General features: G+C 46.0%; 1 protein-coding gene across 3 annotated transcripts in view; it reads left to right on the top strand.

Moving 5' to 3' along the window:
• Nucleotides 1-26,737, top strand: part of LOC134927777 (triple functional domain protein-like) — a 110,973-nt gene that overhangs the window by 13,207 nt on the left and 71,029 nt on the right. For 2 of the 3 annotated variants that reach the window (XM_063922711.1, XM_063922710.1), the window contains exon 1: nucleotides 14,915-15,010. The exons of the other annotated variant lie outside the window; for it this stretch is intronic. In XM_063922711.1, the coding sequence (XP_063778781.1) occupies nucleotides 14,916-15,010 (95 nt within the window). In that variant the 5' untranslated portion in view covers nucleotide 14,915. Of the gene's footprint in view, nucleotides 1-14,914; nucleotides 15,011-26,737 lie in introns of those variants that run through there. 3 annotated transcript variants of the gene reach the window in all.

Genomic DNA, 26,737 nt, shown 5'->3' with positions numbered 1-26,737 from the left:
CGGCTACTCGGGACTTGGAGCATTCCAAGTTGCTGGATGTAGTCCGGTCCCTGAAAATCTATGTTTCCAGGATGGCTGGAGTCAGAAAAACTGACTCGCTATTTATCCTGTATGCACCCAACAAACTGGGTGCTCCTGCTTCAAAGCAGACTATTGCTCGTTGGATCTGTAGCACGATTCAACTTGCACATTCTGCGGCTGGACTGCCGCATCCTAAATCAGTGAAAGCCCATTCCACGAGGAAGGTGGGCTCTTCTTGGGCGGCTGCCCGAGGGGTCTCGGCTTACAACTTTGCCGAGTTGCTACTTGGTCGGGTTCAAACTTTTGCAAAATTCTACAAGTTTGATACCCTGGCTGAGGAGGACCCTTGAGTTTGCTCATTCGGTGCTGCAGAGACATCCGCACTCTCCCGCCCGTTTGGGAGCTTTGGTATAATCCCCATGGTCCTTACGGAGTACCCAGCATCCACTAGGATGTCAGAGAAAATAAGAATTTACTCACCGGTAATTCTATTTATCGTAGTCCGTAGTGGATGCTGGGAGCCCGTCCCAAGTGCGGACTCTCTGCAATACATGTATATAGTTATTGCTTAACTAAAGGGTTCTTGTTATGAGCCATCTTTGAATGAGGCTCAGTTATTGTTCATACTGTTAACTGGGTATAGTTATCACAAGTTGTACGGTGTGATTGGTGTGGCTGGTATGAGTCTTACCCTGGATTCCAAATCCTTTCCTAGTAATGTCAGCTCTTCCGGGCACAGTTTCCCTAACTGAGGTCTGGAGGAGGGGCATAGAGGGAGGAGCCAGTGCACACCAGATAGTACCTAATCTTTCTTTTAGAGTGCCCAGTCTCCTGCGGAGCCTGTCTATACCCCATGGTCCTTACGGAGTACCCAGCATCCACTACGGACTACGAGAAATAGAATTACCGGTGAGTAAATTCTTTTTTTTTTTTTTTTTTAAAGGGGGTAGGTGCTGATTTTCAAAGCACCCTCCACTGCATGTTTGTCCCCTGCAGCATTGTTAATTATGGGGGAGATGTATTATAGTGGCATGGACCGTGCTGTTGTAGCGCTCACTACCGAGGCGAAGCAGGAAGCTACATCGACAAGATATATTCACATCCTTCCTGTCTGCTAGAGTGGGGGAGTGAAAACTCCCCCCTTATGTGATTTCCTCCTGAGCACAGAGTGCATCAGCTGTCTTCCCCCCCCCCCCCCTTCCCCCCCAGCTGGCTCCTCTGGGCATGCGTAAGATCTCGCTAGCATCATGAGATCTCCTATGCAGCCCGGAGCTGGCAGCCGCCACAGCCAGGGATAGCGCTGTCCCTGGCTGTGATGTATGGGCAAGACACCTACAGCTGTCAAAATCCATAGCTACATGTGTCTGAACGGTCAGACTGTTCTTACGTTGCCCTGCATATCAGTGTGCAATCTTTCAGATAGCAGTGCCGATATTGTCAGGCCTGCATAGTGCCCCTGTCTCTAAGCACACACCACCGCAGTAATACATAGGGGAGAAGCGGTATAAGTGCACATAAAGTGCGCTGATACCCCTTCTCCCACATTGTTTCTTACATCTACCCATATATTCGGAAATTAATAAAGACACTGCAAGCCCTGGCAGCACCACATGCCCCACGGGGTGACTGCATATCATGTCCATCTCACATATCTGCCATGATAGTGCCAGGGATATTACAAGCATGAAAAGTGGGGTAACAGAGTTGGAATTCTACAGACATCAGCACAGCAGCAGTAGAGCAAATATTGGGTCTTTGGTACAGGATGTCGCATACACCTCACAGGACACTGACCTCCTATTAACAATTGCAGCTGCAGACAAGAAGACTGGCATTGCTGACTGAAGGGAGGGAAGGTGAAGAGGGGGCTCCTCTTGCAGCGGAAATGACATGATGCAGGGCAGGCAGGAGTAGTGCCATGCAGGAGACTGGCCCACGCATAGGGAGACGGGGGCAAATCCAAGGGAGAGAGGGGGGGGGGGGCAGCTCTGATTGTCCGGTACTTGAAAGAGCTCTCTCCTCCTTCGATACAAGTGCTGCTGCTGGCTTAGTTCCATCTGTCTCACCCAGTGGTGACTCACTGCTATGGGAGGGACTAATGCAGATCCCAGGCACACTGCATTCAGCAGCACATGTTAAGGAGCTAGAGGGGAGGGGGTGTTTATTTATTAACAGTTTCTTATATAGCGCAGCATATTCCGTTGCGCTTAGGGGTGACCTCTCGGCACCCCCCTATCTGTAGCCTGCTATCATGATCAAGGGCTTTCCACTGCAACATGAATATACCCTACAACCTGTAAAATCATGGTTAGCAGCTGACCGGTTGGTACTTTATCTTTCTCCAAGCTTTGATAAATCTCCACCTAAAACTTTTTCACAGGCATTTAATACCATTCTATTATATGATATTCTATCAGCTAACTGTGGTGGCTGCCCCTTACTCCATGCTACTCTAGAAGCGTTGATATCTGGGGGTAGATGTATCAAACCCTGAAGAGAGCTAAAGTACCAGCCAATCAGCTACTGTCATATTACAGGCTGTGTTTGAAAATTTGTATTTTGTCTCCCTAACCAGGGGGTAGATGTACCAAATTTTGAAAAGAGATAATCAGTGTTTATGGCTTTTATTCTCAGCAATGGTTTAGTAGCACTTGTGCCCTGAGGATAGTAATATTGTCATTCTTAAACATTCCTTTCTAATCAGGATTGAAATGTTTTGTCATAGGATGGTGGTGATAATGCATCTGAGCACATGCTTGCTTTCAAGGAATCCGTAGACCTCTGTCTCTTTTACCCCTTTACTCACTGTTACACATGGATACTTCAAAATGAATTCTAAGGTAAATTCAATCCTACAGCAACCTCCATCACCAACATGACAAAAATAGAGACTACTTCCCACTCAGTCAGTGATAAAACTATGGGAAGCATACACTGGCCAACTGAGAAAACTCGTTCTGCAAAGTGCTAAGAGATAAAACTGTCCTGCCTGGTGAATTTTTTTTTTATAAAAACCAGAAGGTTTACATAGTCTAGCAGGAGTTTGGACGCAGGAAGATTAGGATACGCTGATTTTGTTGTCTTCAGAAACACCTACTCTTACAGGAGATTGCCTCATGCAACAGGATTCCAGGATACACAGAGTAACTAAAGTATATGGCAGTATGGAGTGATGCCTACTGAATACCTCAACCTGAGTGACTTTCATAAAAGTGTGGTTGACATGAAGTATAAAATAATAGAAATGCATAGTATTAATCTGTTGAACATTAGGAGGAATAACCACCATAGTGACATCTAGACCATAAGCTAACATGCACACATGCATTTCTTTTGGATAGCTTGGGAAGCACGTCATAATTGGCTATTTGTTAATATAGACAAGTCATTGATTAGGACTTTTTGTTGTTGGGCATATGACCATAACCAGCCACTCCAAGGTATTTTTTTTTCAGCACATAGCTATAAGATATATATATATATATATATATATATATATATATATTAGATGGTATGAGTAATCTCACATGGTATGCCACATGCTTATGGTGTAACACAACAGTCTAAGATATCAATTATATCCGCAATCACAATGATAAGCAAAGCTCAAAACGATAAAGATAATATATAATGCAAGAACACCATTTACATAGATGAAGATTTGTTATTCTAAGATATTATGGGGGGATTCAATTAGCCATGTTAAATTAATTGAATTGCCTGTAAACAAAACATTGTGTACAAATCGGGAAAAGGGCATTTGTTCATGGAAAAAGTAAACGCGTCTAATTGAATTCCTCTATATAGCTCTTACAGGAAGTAAGTCATTTTAGGAAAATTTGCAACCTACAGTATTGGAACGTATGATACAGTGTTGTACACTGCAGAGGAAATTATAGTAACAAATTAGACATACTGTACACATAGATGGGAAAATATATTTTCTTCATTATCCTTAGACTGTTTACACCTACGCTTAAAGAGGTACTGATACTGTATGTGTAATATGTGTGTGCTTTTTCATGACTATTTAACTGTAAAGAAATCAGCCAGATTTATCTCAGAAACAATAAGCATATTTTCCAGAAAATGGAAGATACTATAAATCTTACATTGACATGGAACTTCAGGTGAGTAACAGTACACCTAGAATTGTATATATGTCTGTCTGTGTGTGTGTAAATATATGTACTGTATTATTATTTTCTGCAGCGGGGTACACTGGGTTCTACAGGGATAACATCGGGGGTGTAGAGTAGGATCTTGATCCGAGGCACCAACAAGCTAAAGCTTTGAATGTTCCCAAGATGCTCAGCGCCGCCTCTATAACCCCGCCTCCGTGCACAGGAGCTCAGTTTGTAAGTTGGTGCCTGCAGTGCAGGCAGCAAACAGGCAGGGCTGCTCCAGCAGCCCTGAGAAGAGCTTTTAAAAATGAAGATTGAAGACTTCAAGGTCTGCAGCAGAGGCACTGTCCGTGCTAGATGTCATTTTGACCTCTCCTGGTACAGCTCCCTCACTTCCCTCAGCGGCGCTGTATACTCCCGTGTCCCTGGTTGCCGGGTACTCACAGCAGAGGCTCCGGTTCTCCACTTCAGGCACACACACCATCCGCAGCTCTCTGGGATCGCGTAGCCACATTCAGGGAGGAGGTAAGAGGGTCCCTAAGGCGGGACCAGCTGGAAATCACAATCCGGCACGGCCATTAGGAGGATTGCCGCGCGCGCGCTGGCGTGGACACTTAGTACAGGGACCCCACTAGACCACCAGGATAGGGGCACAAGTCGGTTTTACTAAAAACCTTTTTCATATGGCCCACAGTACCCGGTGGTGAAGTCCAGCAAGGGGATAAGGCTCTGACCTGTAGCCCCTCCCCCAGCCCCAGGGCGCCATTTAGAATAAATGTTCCCGCCCTGGAGCTGCATCTCTCTCTCCCTCACTCCCTATCAGCGTTTGGGCGCCATCTTCACATGCTGAGCTGATCCTGTGACTGGGCAAGGCCTCCTCTGTGAAGCCGCCTGCATTATCAGCGTTGTGCATTTTACAGGACACTTAAGTAATCTACATGTCTGTTGACAGTGTTAGTTAAGAAACGGTGCATTTCTTCAGGGTTATGTAGTACAAGTACCCTGTGATATACATCGTCTTTACTGTGCATTGTTATATCTATTAATCTGTAAAGCTCTACTTAGTATTGCTAGTCTAGTGCAGTTTTATTACTTGTCATAATTTCTGCATTGTATATGTGACTGTGTGTGTGCATATAGCTACTGCGTGATTTCTACTCCGTGTATCTCACTCAGATTGCTATCCCTATATTCTGTACCCTGAGGGGGCTAAGTGCATCAGGATCATTGTTTGATATAGATGTTTCACAGGATATACTTATTGTGTATTTTTCTCTAATTTTCGGTCACTGTGTGCCTCTTGAATCCTCTGTTTGTGCTATCACAACTGCACAGGGGGTTCTTGGTAAGGTATTATACTGCTGATATTTGGGGTAATTCCAAGTTGATCGCAGCAGAATTTTTTTTAGCAGTTCGGCAAAACCATGTGCACTGCAGGGGAGCCAGATATAACATGTGCAGAGAGAGTTAGATTTGGGAGGGTTATTTTATTTCTGTGCAGGGTAAATACTGGCTGCTTTATTTTTACACTGCAAATTAGATTGCAGATTGAACACACCCCACCCAAATCTAACTCTCTCTGCACATGTTATATCTGCCTCCCCTGCAGTGCACACGGTTTTGCCCAACTGCTAAAAATAATCCTGCTGCGATCAACTTGGAATTACCCCCATTGTACGGTGTTGCCCGTGGTTCACGCTCTCATATTATGTCAGCTTAAAGAGGCGACGGTTCTGCGGCTTATGCCGCAGACGCATTAGAGGAAAACATAGCAGTGTAGGGTTCAGGTTCTGGGGGTTCGCTACCCCCAGTAGGTCTGTACCAATGGGGGTACATAATGACCCGCCTTGGGCTACTTTCTCTACTTTACTAAACACGCTGGTAACTAGACTTAAGCCCCCTATGGGACCTCACGTGTCTGTACAGCCACAAATTGTCCCTGCGGTTAATCCGCCATGGGCAGATCTCCTGTCCACTCAGTTACAGCAATTGAATCACTCACTGAACAAACAAACCTAACCCTCGCTCGCCTAAGACCAAGGGATCATCTAAGGGGCCATTACTTCCTCACAATCCACACACATCAGACACTTCGTATGATGAAGATGACGTATATACTGACCCCTCAGACACTGATCCAGATGCTTCTGATGGAGAATCTGTTTCACAGGTGGGTGTTCCTGACCTATTGGAGGCTATCAGGCTGATTCTTCAAATTGATGATGACCCAGAACCTGTTATCTCTAAGAAACCAAATATAGGTTTAAACGTCAGAAGGTTATTAAACAAGTTTTACTTCATTCCGACCACTTAATTGACATACGTCAGAAATACTGGGAAAATCCAGGAAAGAAATTCACACCTCACAAGAAGATGATGGCTTGCTATCCCCTCGCTGCAGAGCTAAGTAAGATTTGGGGAAACGCCACCGCCAGTGGATGCGCAAGTGGCGCGGCTGGTGGTGCCCTCTGCTCTGCCTGTAACTACCGTCGCCTCTCTGAAAGAACCGACGTATAAGCGTGTGGAGGGTTGCTTAAAAGCTATTTACACCCTTGCAGGAGCTGTGCATCGGCCGACTATTGCAGCTACTTGGGCTGCAGAAGCTATTGAAGCGTGGGCTCAGCAGGTGGAAGCAGAGCTGCCGTCCAATTTTTCTGATAATGCTAGACAATGTCTTTCGTATATTGGTGGTCATTCTGAGTTGCTCGATCGTTGCCGTTTTTAGCAGAATAGCGATCAGGCTAAAAATGGGCGATTCTGCGCATGCATATGGGCCGCAGGGCGCACGCGCTAAGTATTTTCACACAAAACTATGCAATTTTACACAGGCCTGAGCGACGCTTTTCAGTCGCTCTTCTGATCGGTGAGTGATTGACAGGAAGTGGGTGTTTCTGGGCGGAAACTGAGCGTTTTCCGGGCGTGTGCTAAAAAACGCAGGCGTGTCAGGCTAAAACACAGGAGTGGCTGGGGAAATGGGGTATTGGCTGGCCGAACGCAGGGCGTGTTTGTGACGTCAAACCAGGAACTAACTGGACTGAGGTGATCGCGATCTAGGAATAGGTCTGGAGCTACTCAGAAACTGCAGGGAAATATTTAATAGCAGAACTGCTAATCTTTCGTTCGCAATTCTGCTAAGCTAAGATACACTCCCAGAGGGCGGTGGCCTAGCGTGTGCAATGCTGCTAAAAGCAGCTAGCGAGCGATCAACTCGGAATGAGGGCCATTGTCACAGCATCTCATTACATTAAGGAGGCGGCTTCTGATGCCGGTATTCTGGCGGCCAAGGCCTCTACTACGTCTATTTTGGCTCGTCGGATTCTCTGGTTACGGTCCTGGTATGTGGCTCTGAACTCTAAGAAAACCCTGGAGGTGCTCCCTTTTAAGGTAAACATTCTTTTTGGTGAGGACCTCTACAAGATTGTGGCTGACTTAGTTTCTGCTAAGATGTCGTGTCTTCCTAGTACTGCTCCTTCGGTCCCAAAGGCTAAGAGTACTTCCTTTCGTCCTCCAGGTAAAGCGAACGGTCAGGCGTACCCGAAACAGGGTCGTAGTTTCCAAACCTTAACGTGCCTGGGCTGCCCGTCAGCCTGCTTCCAAATCAGACAAGCCTACTGCATGACGGGACGGGCCTCCCCCTGGGGGATCCCAGGACAGGAGGCCGACTTCTAAGGTTTACCCAGGAATGGTTGAAGACCACTTCCGATACCTGGGTACGGGAAGTCGTCACTCACGGATACGCCATATCCTTCAAGAATCATCCCCCTTATCGATTTTGCCTGACGGACATCCCTTCGGATCAGGTGAAGGCAAAAACTCTTAATTTGGTGGTACAATCCCTCCTGGACACAGGAGTGGTAGTACAGGTGCCTCTGGCTCAGAGAGGCAAGAGGTACTATTCACCGCTGTTCCTAGTCCCGAAACCGAATGGTTCCTCCCGGACCCAATTTCAACCTCAAGTCCTTAAACAGATTTGTGAGAGTCTCCAAGTTTCATGTGGAAACTCTTCGCTCTAGTTTTCTGGCTTTGGAGCCTGGGGACTATATGGTCTCCCTGGACATACAGGATGCTTACCTCCATATTCCGATTGCCATGTCGCATCAGCAGTACCTGCGGTTTGCTATTGACAGTCATCAAGGCGGCACTCGAAGCCACATGGCAATGATGAAAGTGTCAAAGATTCTTCAGTGGGCGGAACGCCATCTGCCAGCCATATCGGCAGTGTTCATTCCAGGGCTCCTAAACTGGGAAACGGACTTCCTCGGTCGTCAGGACGTACACACCGGAGAGTGGAGCCTCCATAAAGAAGTATTTCAGCTCCTAGTGGACAAGTGGGGCCTACCAGACGTAGACCTGATAGCGTCTCGATACAATCACAAGGTTCCGGTCTTCGGAGCAAGGACAAGGGATCCTCATGCAGCGTTCGTGGACGCACTGGCAATTCCATGGAACTTTCTGCTGCCATACGTGTTCCCTCCGGTGTCACTTCTGCCCAGGGTGATACGGAAATTCAAACAAGGAGGATTCCTGCTTCTGATCGCCCCAGTGTGGCCCAGACGGCATTTGTTCTCAGACCTACAGCGTCTCTCGATAGAGCGTCCTTTTCTGCTTCTGCAGTGCCCAGACTTCCTCGTTCAGGGCCCTTGTGTATACCAGGATTTGGCCCGGCAGGCTTTGATGGCGTGGCTCTTGAAGCTTCAGTTCTGAGGGCCAGAGGATTTTCTGAGGCGGTCATTCAAACCATGTTAAAGGTCCGGAAACCAGCTTCTGCTCGGATTTTTCATAGGCTCTGGAATTCTTACTTTGCTTGGTGCGCAGGTAACAATTATGACGCTTACAAGTTTAGTACTGCCAAACTTTTGGCCTTCCTGCAACAGGGCCGGGACATGGGCCTTTGTCTGGCCTCCTTCAAGGTTCATATTTCTGCCTTGTCGGTTTGGTTGCAGAGAAAAATTGCGACTCTGCATGATGTTCATACATTCACTCATGGTGTGTTGCGGATTTAACCTCCCTTTGTTCCGCCTGTGGCTCCTTGGGATTTGTCATTGGTTCTGGAGGCCTTGCAAGAGTCTCAGTTTGAACCTCTTGAGTGTGCGGACCTTAAGTGGCTTTCTCTTAAGGTTTTATTTCTGCTGGCTATTGCCACTGCTAGACTGGTTTCAGATTTGGGTGCCTTATCCTGTCGGGCTTCCTTTCTGATTTTTCACCGTGAACGGGCGGTTCTTCGGACACGCCCTTGTTATCTACCTAAGGTGGTGTCTTCTTTCCACATTAACCAATAGATTGTGGTTCCGGCCTTTATCTCCCCTGAATTGTCATCCAAAGAGCGGTACGGGCTCTCCGTATCTATGTGGAGAGGACAGCTTCCATTTGGAAGTCTGATTCTCTCTTTGTCATTTTTGTTTTTCACAAACGTGGCTGGCCTGCGAATAAGCAGACCCTGGCCAGATAGATTAGAATGGTGATTGCACATGCTTATGTACAGGCTGGCCTTCCAGCTCCTGCTACCATCAAAGCCCATTCTACTCGGTCTGTTGGACCTTCTTGGGCGGCCCGCTGTGGTGCGACCCTTAAACAATTGTGCAAGGCGGCTACGTGGTCCTCAGTGAACCCGTTCATAAGGTTCTATGCCTTCGATACTTCTGCCTCCCAGGATGCTTCCTTTGGACGCCGGGTTCTTATGCCCGCTACAGTGCGTCCCCTCCCATGATGAACTACTTTTGGACATCCCCGATGTTATCCCTGTGGAATCCCAGTGTACCTCGCAGCAGAAAATTAGATTTATGGTAAGAACTTACCATTGTTAAATCTCTTTCTGCGAGGTACACTGGGTTCCACAGGGCGCCCACCTTGACGCACTTAGCTTCTTTGGGTTTGTATGGCATTAGCCGCTGATACCCTCTCATGTCGTGAGAATGTGGTGTATGTGGCTACTAACGGTTGTCATCTCTCTTTCCTGCTACTGCATTGGACTGGTTAACGAAACTGAGCTCCTGTGCACGGAGGCGGGGTTATAGAGGAGGCGGCACTGAGCATCTTGGGAACAGTCAAAGCTTTAGCCTGTTGGTGCCTCAGATCAATATCCTACTCTACGCCCCCGATGTTATCCCTGTGGAACCTCGCAGAAAGAGATTTAACAACTGTAAGTTCTTACCATAATTCTCCTTATTACCAGTTATTTATATAGCGCACACATATTCTGCAGCGCTTTACAGAGAATATTTGCCCATTCACATCAGCCCCTACCCCAGTGGTGCTTACAATCTAGATTCCCTACCACATGTACACCAGGGACGTGCAGTCAGGGGAGGCAGTGCCTCCCCTGTGATTAATTATTAAAATAATAAAAAGAAGATACTTATGACACATATTCTGTGTCATAAGTATCTTCTTTACTGAATCCTACTCATTTTACTGCTTTAAAGCAGTTTGGGAGGCACTGACAGCAGGTGCCTCCCGTGGATAATGGGAATGGGACAGTGCGGGGGGCGGAGCCTAGCACTGGGCTGTAAAAGCCCATAAAAACGCATGGGGAAAGCGGCACTGTTCCAAGTGCCTCGCTGACAGGGACACCACCCCCATGTCAGCGAGGCACCTGTGATTGGACAGCGGATCCAGGGCTGGATCCGCTTGTCCAATCACCCACATGCGGCGCTGCAGGCGGCGGGTCCGGCGTGAATGATAGGCGGGAGTAGCGGTGGCCAGTGTGTCTGCGGCTTCCCGTCCTCCTGCTCCGGCTCCCGCTCACCTTGCCAGCGGCAGGGGTCCTGAGGAGTGTGCAGCTCTCCCCCCCGTCCTCTCCCTCTGGCTCCGTCCTCCCGGCTCCCGATCACCTGACAGCCAGCAGCGGCTTGTGCGGCTGTCCTCCTCCGCTGGCTCCAGCAGCAGCAGGTTAGTTCTGTGTGTTGTGTGTGGTCGTGTTTTTTTTTATTTTTCTTCTCTCTCTCTCTCTCTCTCTCTCTCTCTCTCTCTCTTCCTCCTCCTGTGGATCATATGTAAGCATAATGTTCATTTTCACAGGTACCCCTTTGGATTCTACTGGACAAGTGGACGTGACCGGCGTGGGATGTAGGTAAGTAATCTCTCTCATTTTTACAGGTATCGGCCCTATTGGATTCTACTGGACAAGTGGACGTGACCGGCGTGGGATGTAGGTAAGTATGTGTGAGTGTGTAAGTGTGTATTAATAAAATTTTACTGTCACGGTGTGTGTGTTTGTGTTTTTATTTGGGTATTTTTGTTGTTGTAGAACTACAGGTACCAGCAAAACCCGTTATTTCCCCGCCTGCTGGTACTTGAGGTTCTCCAAGTACCAGCAAGCGGGGGAGGCTTGCTGGGCCTTGTAGTTCCACAACAAAAAACAATATTCTTTTTTTGCACACATGGCTATCAGCCTGGCACCCACCGCCCAGGGGTGCTGGGGACAGCCTCGGGCTTCACCCCTGGCCCTTGGGTGCCTGGAGGGGGGGGACCCCTTGATTTAAGGGGTCCCCACTCCTCCAGGGAACCCCGGCCAGAGGTGACTAGTTGGGGGGGTAATGCCACGGCCGCAGGGACCTACATAAATGTGTCCCCCGGCTGTGGCATTATGTCCCTGGCTAGTGGAGCCCGGTGCTGGTTTTAAAAATACGGGGGACCCCTACATCTTTTGTCCCCCGTATTTTTGGAACCAGGACTGGACTAAGAGCCCGGTGCTGGTTGTCTAAATACGGGGAACCCCTGTCCAATTTTTTCCCCAGTATTTAAACAACCAGGACTGGCTCAAAGAGCCCGAGGCTGGTTATAATTAGGAGGGGGGACCCCACGCATTTTTTTTTAACCCATTTAGACCCTTCTCCATTAAGTTAATGGAAGCCCTGGACAACAAAATTGCATTCATGTCCTCCTCCCACTCACTTCCCAGTCCCAAACACTAATTTTATTTATTTTTTCTATAAAAATGTACACTACACTACAAGTACTAAGTATGATGAGCAGGCAGCGGGCATTGGCGGCATCGGACTGAGATAGAAATTAGTGGCTGAGTCAGTTGATTGTGGGCGATTTTGTAAGCCTTTGGCGGTGGCAGCGGGTACCGGCTCAGAGGCAGTAGCGGGCATTGGCTCGGCTGTGGTAGGGGTCATCGGCAGGATTCGGCGGACATTATGGCTGCAGTGCCTCACCAGCCACTGACCTCACCGCACGCCACTGATGTACACACAGACACATTCACTAGGGTTAATTTTTGTTGGGAGCCAATTAACCTACCAGTATATTTTTGGATTGTGGGAGGAAACCGGAGAACCCGGAGGAAACCCACGCAAGGACGGGGAGAATATGCAAACTCCGCACACTTAGGGCCATGGTAGTCGAACCCATGACCTCAGAGCTGTGAAGAAGTAATGCTAACCATTACACCATTAGTACATATGTATGTATGTATTGTGCAAAATAGGCATTTAGCCCACATGGTCTGTATGCTTGTGCCATTCTCTGTTTAATGCAACCTTAACGGAAAAGACTACAGCTCAGATTGAACTCTGATTGGGGATTATAGAACCCAGTAGTAATTTCAATGAGCACTGTTAAAGCCATTTGTGCCTATGCAAGTTGAATTCTCGCATGATCAGACACACAATTTGCAACGATTTCTGTCCTACCCGATCAAGCACTCTATATAGCCCAGAGTTGTCATGGGCATAACTCTCTCAGGGCCTAATTCAGGGCTGATCGCTGTTGTGCAAAATTGCACAGAGGCCGCTTATCGAATGACTGCGTATGATCTGCAATACGTTTTCTGGGAGTGTCAGGAAAAACGCAGGTGTTCCCAAGTGTTTTCAGGGAGGGTGAGTGAAGTTAACTCCGGACCCAATCAGCCTGTTTGTATCGCACTGTAGGAATAAGTCCTGGGCTACACACAGACTGCACATACTGGAAAAATCATTAGATGGTGACTGAGTTGTGAACGGATTTGCAGCTGTACGCTGTCTGGCAAAGTTTTTGCACGGCGTACGCATGCAATCGTACAGGTTCTCGCTCTCAATGGGCGGTGGCTATCTGATCGCGGAGCGATCAGGTCTGAATTAGGCCCACAATTTCTATCAGGCTGTGTGATTTCTTTTTAAAATTACGTTTGAGCTGCATTCTTTTGAAAATGCATAGCTTTTCTGTCTGCCGAACCACAACTTGGTCTTGAGATCAGCCCCTGTAAAAATCTACAAGGTCAATTAGAGTATGCACTATGCAAAGAATGACACATTTGGAAGCTGCTGTGTGTCTGGATAGCCACAATATTAGTGCTGTTTATTAATATTAGCAGATATGTACTGTATGTAGTACCAGCATATTCCGCTGTGCTTTTACAGTTGGGAACAAAACATTATTAAGACAAGACTGAGTTATAACGGAGTATACAAGCCTGTGGGTCATTAGGGATTGATGGACTGCAAGAGTTGAAGAGAGATCGAATAATACCCTTCACTAAAGCTTTTAACACAATTGATTTGATCTGTTTTTGTGAAAGGGTTATCTTTGTAAATTTGGGCATAAAGAATGCTGCTTTAATGCTGCTCCCGCATTGATTATTGTAATAGCCTATGTTTGGGAAGACCAGTAAGGAGACTATCACCACTTCAATCCATTTTAAATGCAGTTGCGAGGCTAATCTTCCTCGCCAGACGTTCTTCATCTGCTGATCCGCTCTGTCAGTCCCTCCATTGGTTACCGGTATTCTACCATGTCAAATATAAAATACTTTTACTTACATACAAGGCTATTAACCAAACTGCACCATCTCCTCACTCATCTCAAAATATCTCCCTACCAGACATCTCCGCTCTGCACAAGATCTGCGTCTCTCATCCACATGTATTACCTGTTCCCGCTCAAAATTACAGGACTTTACCCGGGCTTCACCCACTCTGTGGAATGCACTCCCACGCACAATAAGACTCTCCTCTAGTTTCCAAACCTTTAAACGTTCCCTGAAAACTCATCTCTTCAGACAAGCCTACCAAATTTCAGACCCACACACATAACCTTCAATGCTTCCCTATCAAGTTACATCCCCTCTCCACAGTCCACATAAACTCACATTTTGTCTTCCAACATTGCTGGGTGATCATATCATATACAACCCATTAAGAACCTAGCAATCTGGGGAACCATTATGTAACAGGTAGCATCTATCCTTGTGTATCAATGCCTATTTCCCTATAGATTGTAAGCTTGCGAGCAGTTCTTAAAGAGAATTTACTATTGGAGAATACATGCTCTACAAAAATCCTGTGAGTGCCGTCCTCTTTTCTTTTGGATTTACATGTTCACTGCATATGTGAATGGACTGCAGCACCTAGGTATTTACTTGTGGTTTATTGAGTGCCGATATATGAGGAACTATATATATATATATATATATGTGTAACAATGGTACTCAGAGGCTGTCAAATCGTCAAAATGTTATAGCAGAAGTGAGACGACATTTCGGGGCTTGCACGCCCCTTTCTCAAGGTGTATAGTACAAACATAGTAATGTCTCTTACTACTTATCCACGTGCTTCCCCCTTATTCTTGAGTTCTACTTTTCCTTCTAGCCTGCTATTTACATTTATTCTTAGTATGCCTATACATTTTTGACACTGATGAGGGAGTAAGAGCTGTAAACTTTTCACTATTACATACTAATGCATGAGTTTTGGTTTTTGGAACTGCTCTGGTTTCTATAATGGGTACGCAGGAAGTGATGTATTTGTAGCAGGAGGTCCTCTCCGGTTGCTAGGGTTACTAGTCGGCACCATGACGTCATCCCAGTGGGACGCGCTAGATGCATCATTGACACAATTCCTGATCCCTGAGCTTTACTTGGCGGGCTTCTTCCACACTTTTAAGAGGTAAGATACACTATTCTGAACTATTCACAGTCGGCTCACTTTTGATATGCTATAAAATTTTGACAGTCTCCGTGTGCCGCTGTTTGTTACCCTATTTAGTCGTCCATGCTTATCCAGAGGGCGCCGGAGCATTTGATTACTGAGATGGAGTGCCAGGCAAGAAGATAGAGATATATATATATATATACACACACATATATATACATATATATTACACACACACATGCAATAATTCTCCATAGGTTCAATGGGGATTTCTTTTCACCACCTCCTGAGCAGGTAAAAAGTTGGTGAAAATCCCTTTTTTAGGCCAAAATTGTTAGAATGTGTTTCAGATCCCCTTGGACACCCTGCTTAACGACTAATTAGGCACTTTTAATTAGCTTAGTTTGGCCAATAATATACTGTACATGTCGTTTTGAGGGTGAAAAAAAAATCAAAGTGCAGGAAAATGTGTTTAAAGATGTGGGACAGGTGTATTGGGGTGCTGCAAGAATGGGGAAGTCATTTTTAGGCTTGCAGTGGTAGTTTAGGTGTTCTTTTAAGTCTAAAATTACACAAAAACTATTAACATTTCTGCTGTGGGGTACACTGTGTTCCATAGGGAACACATCGGAGTGTAGAGATGGATCTTGATCCAGAGGCACCAACAGGCTAAAGCTTTAGACTGTCCCAGAATGCATTGCGGGGCCTCTATAACCCCAGCTCCAGGCACTGTGAGCTCAGTTTTAGAGTTGGTGCCTGCATGAAGCAGGTCACTTAACAGGGGGGAAAAAGCTTTTTGAAGACTTCAAGGGCTGCAGCACTTCATATGTCAGTATAACATACTTTAGATGACCTTTAGATTGTAAGCTCTCACGAGCAGGGCCCTCTACCCTCATGTGCTCATCCTTTGTCTTACTTTAATAATCTTCAACTGTACCACATCCAGCAGTCTTCTGCCACCTGATACTTATTCCAGTGTCATCTTCTGATGTAACCTTGTTTATTTACCCTGTACTTGTCCTATACTGTCATCAACTGTAAGTTGCTGTTTTCCTGTTTGATTATTTATGTACTTTGTAATTGGGCGCTGCGGAACCTTTGTGGCGCCATATAAATAAAGGATAATAATAATACTGTGCTGCGGCTCCATCACCTCCCCAGCGGCGTCGCATAGTCCCCGCTGGCTCTGTTCCCGGGTACTTGCGGCGGAGGTGCTCCGGTTCCTAGGCACACCACCGCAGATGCTCTCCTGGTTTGCGTGGCTGCTACTAAGGGAAGAGATAAGAGGGTCCCCCAGGTGGGACCCGTCATTAAATCGCGTTCCGTCATGGTTTAAGGAGACGAACCGCGACACTGGCATGGAACTGTGACAGAACAGGGACCCCACTATATCCACCAGGGCATGGGAGCACAGGTCGGATAGTAAAATATCCACTTTAGAAAGGCTCCATAGTACCCGGTGGTGAGGACCAGCATAGGGGAAAAGGCGCTTGACCTGTAGCCCTTCACTCAGCTCCGTGCGCCATCTACTGCTGGTGTTCCCGTCCTGGAGATGCCTCACTTTCCCTCACTCCCTGACTGAGACGCTGGGCGCCATTTTCTAAAATAAATGCGACTGCTCTCCGGGACTGCAGGGCAAGGTCCCCTTTGTAAACCCGTCTGTACATCAGCGCCGTGGTTTTACAAACACTTAAGTATTCTACATGTCGATAATAAGACAGCGTTAGTGAAGAACAAGCGTACCTGTGCCAGAATATATTATACGAGCATTCTGATATATACATCCGGTCTCAGACCGCGCATTGTTATATATATATATATATATATATATATATAATCCAATGCAATTTTATTGTCATGAAAATAATTATCTGCATTGCAAACGTGACTGTGTGCCTGTATGTGCTATGTGATTTCACTGCAGTGTATTCCAGATATATCTATCACTGTATATTGTAGCCTGGGGACTATATATAGTGCATCACAGTATTTACCTATTACGTGTATTCTACTGTATACTCAGTCACATAATACCAGATTTATTTGCAGGTGTTGTGTACTGGGTACTCAGTCACATGCTAACGGATTTATTTGCTGGTATTGTACTCTGTCTGGCTTCATCGTACTAAACTGCTCTGTTTTCATTTGTGTATAATTTTTAACATGTAGGGCAGTAAATCTGGGGACGCTCCTGCATCCTGCAGAGCATGTGCAATGGATTTACCTGAGGGGGAAGGTTTGTGTGATGGTCTGTGTGCTATGTCTCATACATCTCCCAGTCAGTCCAGCGCTCCTGTAATCAATCAGGAACCAATAAGAGCTGCGTTCTCAAACCTACTGGGTTCTTAAGTTGAACGCTTTGTGTCCCCTATGGGACCACCTGTAACATTACAGTCTCTGATGTCCCCATCGTTACTCCGCTTTGGGCGGGAAAATGTTGCCTCATGGATTGTACCGTAGGACTCATTCCCTGGTCAGGCAAAACCCTATTCCAGGTCACTCCCATGTCTCTGGGTCATCTGTGCCGGCTGCTTCTTCCTCCCTATCCAATAATCTCTCTGATATTTTATCTGAAGAGAGGGGGGGATCATGCTGTCCTGTCAATCCTTATATTAGGTGTTCCTGACAAGGAGTTTCCATTGCTAAATGATACCACTGCCCTTGTGGTTACTGGGTAACAAATCCTACAAATCACTGATAAGAGGATTCCCCTACTGTGGTTAAGCAAACTGAAATGTTCACACATCAGAGGGTAATTAAAACTGTGTTACCACAATCTGACCATTAACTGTACATCAGACAAGACTCCTGGTCTAATCCAGGGAAGATTTTCCCCCTGTCTACAACGGGCATTAACTCAATATCCTCCCCCTGCAGAGTTATATAACGAGTTGGTAATTCACTGCTAGTGAACTGATGTGTCACCCATCAGGTGTCGTCCACTCTGCCTCTCACCACTGTCCCCTCACTGTAGGAACCAACAGGTAAGCGTCTGGAGGGATGCCTGAAGTCTATTACTCCCTTATGGGTGTTGTACATAGCCCACGATTGCATCCTCTTGGGGCTGCAAAATAGATTGATTACTGGATCAGGCATTAGAGGAAGAGCTGCCCGAGGATATATCTGACAATGCCAGACATTCCCTGTCTCACAATACCACCGCCACCTTTTTCTTCACCAGGAGGCATCCCCTGAGGCAGGTGTGTTGGCTACCAAGGCGTCGAATACGTCTGTCTTGGCTAGCTGTATTCTGTGGTTGAGGTCGTGGATGGTGGACGTGGACTCCAAAAGTCCTTGGAGGTATTCCCCTTTTACTGGGGACATCTTATTTGGGGAAGACCTAATTAATAATGGGGTCTGAATCGGCAGCTACTATGACTGCCTTTCTCCTAAATGCTACTCCTTCTGCATAAGGCAAAAGGTACCGCTTTTCTCTGCTTTCGGCCTTAAGGGATAGCGAAGGTCAGGCCTACCCGAGATTGTCTTGTATTTCCAACAACCACTAAGCCCTAGGCCTAACGGTCCTGGGCTGCTCGTCAGCCTGCTTCTCATGACAACCCTGCTGCATGACTGGACAGGCCTCCCCCTGGGGGATCCCAGGGTGGGGAGGCCGACTTCTACGATTCATCCAGATCTGGTTAATGAACACTTCAGACGCATGGGTGTGAGAAGTTATTTCTCACGGGTACGCAGTCTCTTCCCAGAGACATCCCCCTCGCCAGTTCTGCACATCGGTTATCCCTTCGGATCCGTTAAAGGCGCAAACTCTACTGTCGGTTGTGCGTTCCCTCCTGAATACAGGAGTGGTAGTGCCGGTGCCTCTGTCCCACAGAGGCAGAGGATACAACCTGACCCTGTTTCTAGTCCTGAAACTTGATGGGTCTTTCCGGCTTATTCTCAACCTCAAATCACTGAACAAGTTTGTGAGAGTGTCCAAGATCCATATGGAATCACTATGCTCAATTGTACTGGCCATGGACCCGGAGACTATATGGTATTCCTGGTTATACAAGATGCTTACCTGCATATGCCTATTGCAATATCGCATCAGCAATGTCTGCGGTTTGCTATTGGCAACCTTCACTATCAATTCCAGGCTCTTCCATTTGGACTCACCACGGCCCCTTGGGTCTTCACCAACGTTATGGCCGCGATGACGGGTCATCTCCATCGCCAGGGAGTCAGGTTCCTGCAGTATCTGGACGATTTGCTGATTCTGGTAAACTCCCACGATGTCCTCCTCAGTCATCTACAACTGACGGTAAACTTCCTACAAGCCCACGGGTGGCTCATCAACTGGAAGAAGTCATCGCTGGTCCCTGCTCGAAGCATGGTGTTTCTGGGGGTACTACCAGACATACATAGTCAATGGCTGTTTCTGTCTCCAGAGAAGGTCCTGAAACTTCAGGACAGGATTAGATACTTCCTTTCTCGCCCAAGAGTGTCAGTACACTCTGTGATGCAAGTACTAGGCCTCATGGTGTCGGCTTTCGACATGGTAGAGTATGCTCAATTTCATTCCCGCCCTCTGCAGAGGTTAATCCTTTCCAAGTGGGACGGCCTGCCTCATTGGATCAGGTCTCACATGATCTCCTTGACTCCGGAGGTTTGCCTGTCACTGACCTGGTGGCTACAGGACCAGCAGTTGAGCAGGGGCCATCTCTTCTGGACCCCCAACTGGGTCCTACTGACTACGGATGCCAGTCTGAAGGGTTGGAGGCGTGGTGTTGGAGCAACACTCTTTCCAGGGTTGGTGGACTATGGAGGAATCACTCCTCCCGATAAACATTCTTGAATTGCGGGCAGTGTTCAATACTTTGTCTCTCGCCCTGCCTCTGATACAGAACAGGCCTGTTCACGTACGGTCAGACCATGCCATCACGGTGGCGTACATAAACCATCAGGGTGACATTCGAAGCCACATGGCAATGATGGAAATGTCAAAAATCCTTCGTTGGGCGGAACGCCTTCTGCCGGCTATATCGGCAGTGTTCATTCCGGGAGTCCTAAACTGGGAAGGTGATTTCCTCAGTCTTCAGGACGTGCACGCCGGAGACTGGAGTCTTCATCAGGAAGTCTTTCAGCTCCTAGTGAACAAGTGGGGCCTACCAGATGTAGACATGATGGCATCTCGACACTATCACAAAGATCAGAACGAGGGATCCTCAAGCAGAGTTCGTGGACGCTATTGCAATTCCATGGAACTTTTCGGCTGCCCTACGTGTTCCCTCCAGTGTTACTCCTGCCCAGGGTACTATGGAAGTTCAAGCAAGGAGGAATACTTCTTCTAGTCGCTCCAGTGTGGCCCAGATGGCATTGGTTCTCAGACCTGCAGGGTCTATCGATCGAGCGTCCTCTTCTACTTCCTCAACTCCCAGACCTCCTCGTTCAGGGCCCTTGTGTCTATACAGACCTGGCCAGACTGGCTTGGACGGTGTGGCTTTTAAAGCTTTACTACTGAGGTCCAAAGTATTCTCCAAGGCAGTCATCCAAACTATGCTGAAGTCCCGCAAACCGGCATCTGCACGGATTTATTATAGAGTCTAGAATTCTTACTTCACATGGTGTGCTGCTAAGAATTACGATGCTTACAAATTCAGTACTTCCAGACTTCTGGCTTTTTTGCAACAAGGCCTGGATTTAGGACTTTATCTGGCCTCCCTCAAGGTTCACATATCTGCCTTGTCGGTGTGGTTTCAGAGAAAATTTTTGTCTATACCTGACGTTCATACATTCACTCAGGGCGTACTGTAGATTCAACCTCCCTATGTCCTATGTCCCTGTGGCTACATGGGATTTGTTTGTTGTCCTGAATGCCCTGCAAGAGTCTCCATTTGAACCCTTTTGAGTCAGTGGACTTTAAATGGCTCACAGTCAAGGTCCTGTTTCTGCTGGTTTTTGCCTTTGCTAGAAGAGTGTCAGACTTCGGCGCTTTGATATTTCATCATGACCGAGCAGTTCTTAGAACTCGCCTTGGTTTTTTACCTAAGGTGGTGTCATCTTTTCACCTTAATCAAGAGATTGTGGTTCCAGCCTTCATCTCTACCGAATTGTCCTCTAAAGAATGGTCTTTGGATGTGATACGGGCTCTCCGTATATATGTGGAGAGGACTGCCTCTATCAGGAGGTCAGATACCCTCTTTGTACTGTTTGGTTTTCCACAAACGTGGCTGGCCTGCGAATAAGCAAACCTTGGCCAGATGGATTAGAATGGTGATTGGGCAAACTTTTGCGTAGGCTGGACTCCTAGCTCCTGCTGCTATTAAAGCCCATTCTACTCGGTCTGTTGGACCCTCTTGGGCTGCCCGTCGTGGTGCGTCCGCAGAACAATTGTGCAAGGCGGCTACATGGTCCTCAGTGAACACGTCTATTAGGTTCTATGCCTTTGATACTTCCGCCCCCCAGGATGCTTTCTTTGGGCACCGGGTTCTCATACCCGCTAAGGTGCATCCCCTCCCTTGAGGAACTGCTTAGGACATCTCTGATGTATTCCCTGTGGAACACAGTGTACCTCGCTGCAGAAAAGGAGATTTATGGTAGACTTACCATGGTTAAATCTCTTTCTGCGAGGAGCACTGGGTTCCACAGGGCACCCACCCTGATGCACTTAGCTTCTTTGGGTTTGTATGGCATTAGCCACTAGTCCCGTCTCTTGTCGTGAGAACTGTGGTTCTATGTAGCTAACATCTGCCTTGTCTTTTACCTGCTTCTGCATTGGACTGGTTAACAAAACTGAGCTCACAGTGCCTGGAGGCAGGGTAATAGAGGAGGCCCCGCAATGCATTCTGGGACAGTCTAAAGCTTTAACCTGTTGGTGCCTCTGGATAAAAATCCATCTCTATACCCCAATGTATTCCCTGTGGAACCCAGTGTACCTCGCAGAAAGATTTAAACATGGTAATTCTACCATAAATCTCCTTTTTTTTATGCACCCCTAATTTAATTAGGTCTCTTATTTTGTTGAAAAACACTTGCTTTCTATCATTTTATTTACTATTATAGAATAATGCATATAACAGCCATTTGACACATTTAAAAAAAAAAAAAACTTTTATTTTAGCCACTAAATGGATATTAATTGAAAGTGTATTGAAAGAAATAGGAGGGAATTCAATAAGCTGCAATAAAGCGGTAAGTTAACGTTGAGTTAATTTAATGCACATATTGCCCGAAAATTCCACTTAGCGCCTGTATGCCCTCTCACGTATTTCCTGCAATCCAATTAGAAAACAAAATCTGCCTGATAATTCTGCAGACAAAACCAGTGAAAAGTCTAGGTGAAAATGGGGAAATCTGCCTAGCCCTATACCCCCCAAAAAATGGAAAACAGTATAATTCCCAACCCACCACATTATAAAATCTCTGGAACCAGCTGAAGGGAATTTAACCCTTTTTGTGCCTCCTCGATGTAACCATCTCTGGTACCAGTGAAAGCAGTTCTTAACCCCATACAGACAGCACACGAGTCAGTGGTTAAGAATTACTCTGCTTTATTATAAGGTTAACAAAGGTATATAAAGACAACGTACATGGGTGTAACTGACATGTGTTACACTCTTATTGGCTCGTTAGTAGTTACTGGGCAGAAAACAGAAACCTCTGGGAAGATTGGTAACAGAAGTAGAAATAGAGATAACAGATTTAGTCTGGAATGTAGCTGTCCCTGACAAGGAGACACATTGTATGAACAGATAAAGGTACCCGGCACAGGATGGTACGTATTTATACTAGCACATAACAGTTCATATAGCATATTTAACCCTTCAATCCCCTCTTAGAATCATATATTTATATAACATGATTCTTTTCATAGAGCTTTTTATTTCTATATTCAGTTAGGTATTGCTTATAGGCTGCAGGGGAGTTAGGAGGGATTGTAAGGACGGCTTCATACATAAGCGAGTTTTCAATACCTTTTGTGGCGAGTTTTCTGCAGCAGGGTATAATGCAAAAGAAAACAACACAAAAGATTGCTATCACAATCAATATGTAGATTCCTAGTTGAACAAGACCCTGTTTCCAATTTTCAAACCAACCAAAGTATTGGCTCCATGGATTATCAATACCTGAATTCTTTTTTTAGCTCTATGGATAAATCATCTAGTTTTTTTATGGCTAAGGTAACTTTACCATTAGGGCCTGTATTGTCAGGTATATAGGTACAACACCCTTCTACCTTACTAATGTAAACACAAGTACCACCTTTTTTGCTAGTATCATATCAAGGGCCATTTGGTTTTGGAATGTCATCTGGGAAGTGGCTTCTAGTTGCTCAGAAAGACCCTTAAGAGCATCTTTTACAAATCTCTGCTGATTATAGTAGATACAATTAATCCATGCAACATTTTTATTAGCAGTTATTATAGGGATTAAGGATTCAAATCTTGCAGCTACTTCATCTCTAGCTTTGAATTTGTCTGGCACCCCTCTTGGGACCCTTATTGCATCAATATATACATGTGGATCAAAACTACCTCCTGGGAGTTCCCTCTTCCTTTTATTGGGGGAAACAACAGGAGGGGATATTTGTTCATCATCTGGAAGAATGTGGAGGGGCATAATTATTTTGGCAAGGACGCATTCCCCTTTCCATGCAGTGTCTAATTTAGTTCTTAGCTTCATATCTCCACAGATGTAATAAATGTCACCTAAAGACTTAGTTTGATTAACTAAGACGGTAGTTCTTTTTTTTCTGTACAGTACCCTGGATGAAAGATTTTTAAATCCTTCCCTGAGGTAGTGTTTGATATATAGCAGGTGTAATTACCTGGGTATATGGTTATTGTGCTACCTGGGTTGGGGTTCTTTGATAGTATGGGGTATTCCTTTTTCCATGTTTCACAATCACTGTCATTGGTTTTTGTATCATTGTAGAGACTAAAAAGAAAACAGCTTTCTTGAGATAGTGGGATATTTAAAGGGACCGTGCCTAAATGAGGTCTAGATTTACCACATACATAACAATTGCTCACATTATGCTTCTTTATATTATATCTCATCCATTCCAACCCAAAAATTAATATCAGAAAATCCAGTCTCAATGGCCATAGTGTCTTTAAATGTGGGGTTATCTATGGCTATTATATCCTTGAATGTAGTTACGTGAGGCATGATGGGGTTGGGCCGTGGTTTGTTAGATTTTGAGCAGGGCGTACATGTCTTTTAGGTGAAATGTTTGTATTCCCTGTTATTATCTTTTGACTATAATGTCCACTTCCCCATCATTAAGGACTTGTTATTTTTATCCTTCTTGCTTAAAGCCTCGCTGGGTTTGTGACCCCAATCAATACCAGTGTTCCATCCCACGGCTCCCCAATGATCACAGTTCTTTCCCCAATTCTTGCTGGTAACACAAACATAAACAATTTCTGTTCCTATACCTTATCTATTTGCTCTAATTTTCCACATATAGTTTGAAAGAAAATCTTTATATTCTACAGTATATGTGGCCACATGAGTGCTGGATGAATTATACCATAGGGAGGTTTGTCCATTCGTTTGTGTAATATCTACTTCAGTTCTGGATATGGGTGTCTGATAGGCAAGTATGAGTAGGGTAATCAGAGTCCATATTTGAGTAGAATTCTGGGTTTGTTTTGTCAGCAAAAGGGTCCTCTTCTCCATGTTGGAGGTCAGGGCTGTCTGCCCCCGTTAGTACCTCTCTGGAATCTCCCTCACGGTCTGGTCTGGGTACCTTCTTTACTCGGGATGCATGAATCCATGTGGGCCCCTCTTCAGTAAGGACAGCCGTCCTGGTCACTGCCACGACTTCCGTCTCTGGACCATAGGTGAAATCTCCTGGACCTTTATTCCTCGGGAGCACTTTCACAACGACTTTGTCTCCGACTTGAAAAGGATGTGTCGGTTCCTGTGGGTTAGAAGGATTTTTACAAACAACCTTGTGTTCAATTTCATCTAGTTTCGTTATAAGGGACCTAACATATTCTTCCTTTATAAGTTCTAAATCACCTTCCTGTACTATTAATGGTTTCTTAGCCCAAGGTGTAGGGAAGGGCCTACCCATAAGTATTTCAAAGGGTGAATAACCTAGGGTCTTTTGAGGAGTCATTCTGATTTCTGCTAGGATAATGGGAAGGACCTGTTTCCATTTGTGGAAGGTACCTCCTGTGGCCTTCCTTAGTTTGTCCTACCCCATGGTAGTGAGTAATGAACAAAGGGGCACTTGTTTGGGGTATACAAGGTTTCCCCTCTTTGCAGATTAATCCTAATTTGGGATTTTTCTGCAATACAGGATATATCCAGTCATCCAAATCCTTGTTGGAGGCTGTGGCCTGTAGTTCCGTGATAAGATATTGATCATTAATGGCAGGGGGGGGTCATGACAGTCATATGGGACTGGGCAATGGGTTGTAGAGCTGCTTCTTTGGCAGTTCTGTCAGCAAGGGCATTTCCTTCTGATATGTCGTCCCTGCCACCAGTATGGGCCCTACAGTGCAAAATTGCAATGTCAGGGCTGTGTGGTGGCATGGAGGAGGTTTGTTTTGGTACATTTGGCAGGCTCTGGTAAGGGCTATGAGCTCTGCAGCCTGTGCCGATTGGTAAGGTATGGGCTTTACTTCAAGAATGTCATTGGGCAGGCGCACAACGGCATAACCTGCTTGGTATGTGGAGTCATTTGGGCTGCTACAGGAGCCATCAACAAAGACATTATCTGAACCGGGTATTGGCACAGGGGACATGTCTAATCTCGGGGAGGTCTCTGATTCTATTGATGCTGAGCAGTCATGGTCGTCAGGTATGTCATCTTGGGGACCCTTTTGTCCTAGGAGTGCATTAAGAATGGGTGCTGGGCCTGATGACGTGTTTGCATATTTGATGATGAGGGATGGGTTGCTTTGCAATAGGACTGCATACCCACTAAGGCGTTGGGCTGACATGTGCTGTGTATGCAAGCCGTTAAGTATTGCTACGACATCATGTATTGTGTGTAGAATTGTTGTGTGACCTAAGGTGAGTGTAGTTGCCATCTCAGCCACCATTGCACAAGCTGCCAGTGCTCTGAGGCAGGCAGGCATACCTTGGACCGACACAGGAATACCACAGGGCGCAGTTTGCCTCCATGTGAGTTAGTACCCCCGCCATGGTTTACAGTTGTCCCTTGCATATAAATGAAACGGCAGTACAGTTTGGGAGGCTCAGTGCCGAACTTTTTACCAACATACATTTTAGACTTTCATATGCAGTTAACATTTCTTGTGACCATTGAATCTGTTTAGGTTTGTTATTGAGAGTAGCTTGTCTCAAGATATTGTCATATTAGGAACAATCAGATATCCACTGTCTGCAATAATTAATCATGCCCAGAAAGGATAACATTTCCTTCTGAGTAGTTGGGGTGACCAGGCCCAATACAGACTGAATGCGTTGTGGACTGATTTTCCTTTCTCCCTCTGTGAGTACAAAACCCAGATAATCAACATGCTTTTTACACCATTGCATTTTTGCTTTTGACACTTTGTGTCCACATTCACAGAGCCAGTTTAACAGTTTGACTACAGAGAAGCAGATCATCTGCATACTGTAGCAGGACAGGACCATAGGGGGGGTGCCAGGGAGCCAATGTGGCTTGGAGTACAATGCTATACACAACAGGTGAATAAACATACCTGTGGTAATCTGCACCATGTTAACTGCTTGCCCTCAAAAGAAAAAGCAAAAAGTAACTGTGTCTGGGGGGTCCACTGGTATGCTGAAAAATGCATTTTTTTAAATTAATCACTG

The sequence above is a fragment of the Pseudophryne corroboree genome, chromosome 5 (genome assembly GCF_028390025.1).
Source record: "Pseudophryne corroboree isolate aPseCor3 chromosome 5, aPseCor3.hap2, whole genome shotgun sequence".
NCBI lineage: Eukaryota > Metazoa > Chordata > Amphibia > Anura > Myobatrachidae > Pseudophryne > Pseudophryne corroboree.
This window is presented reverse-complemented; position numbering and strand designations above follow the sequence as displayed.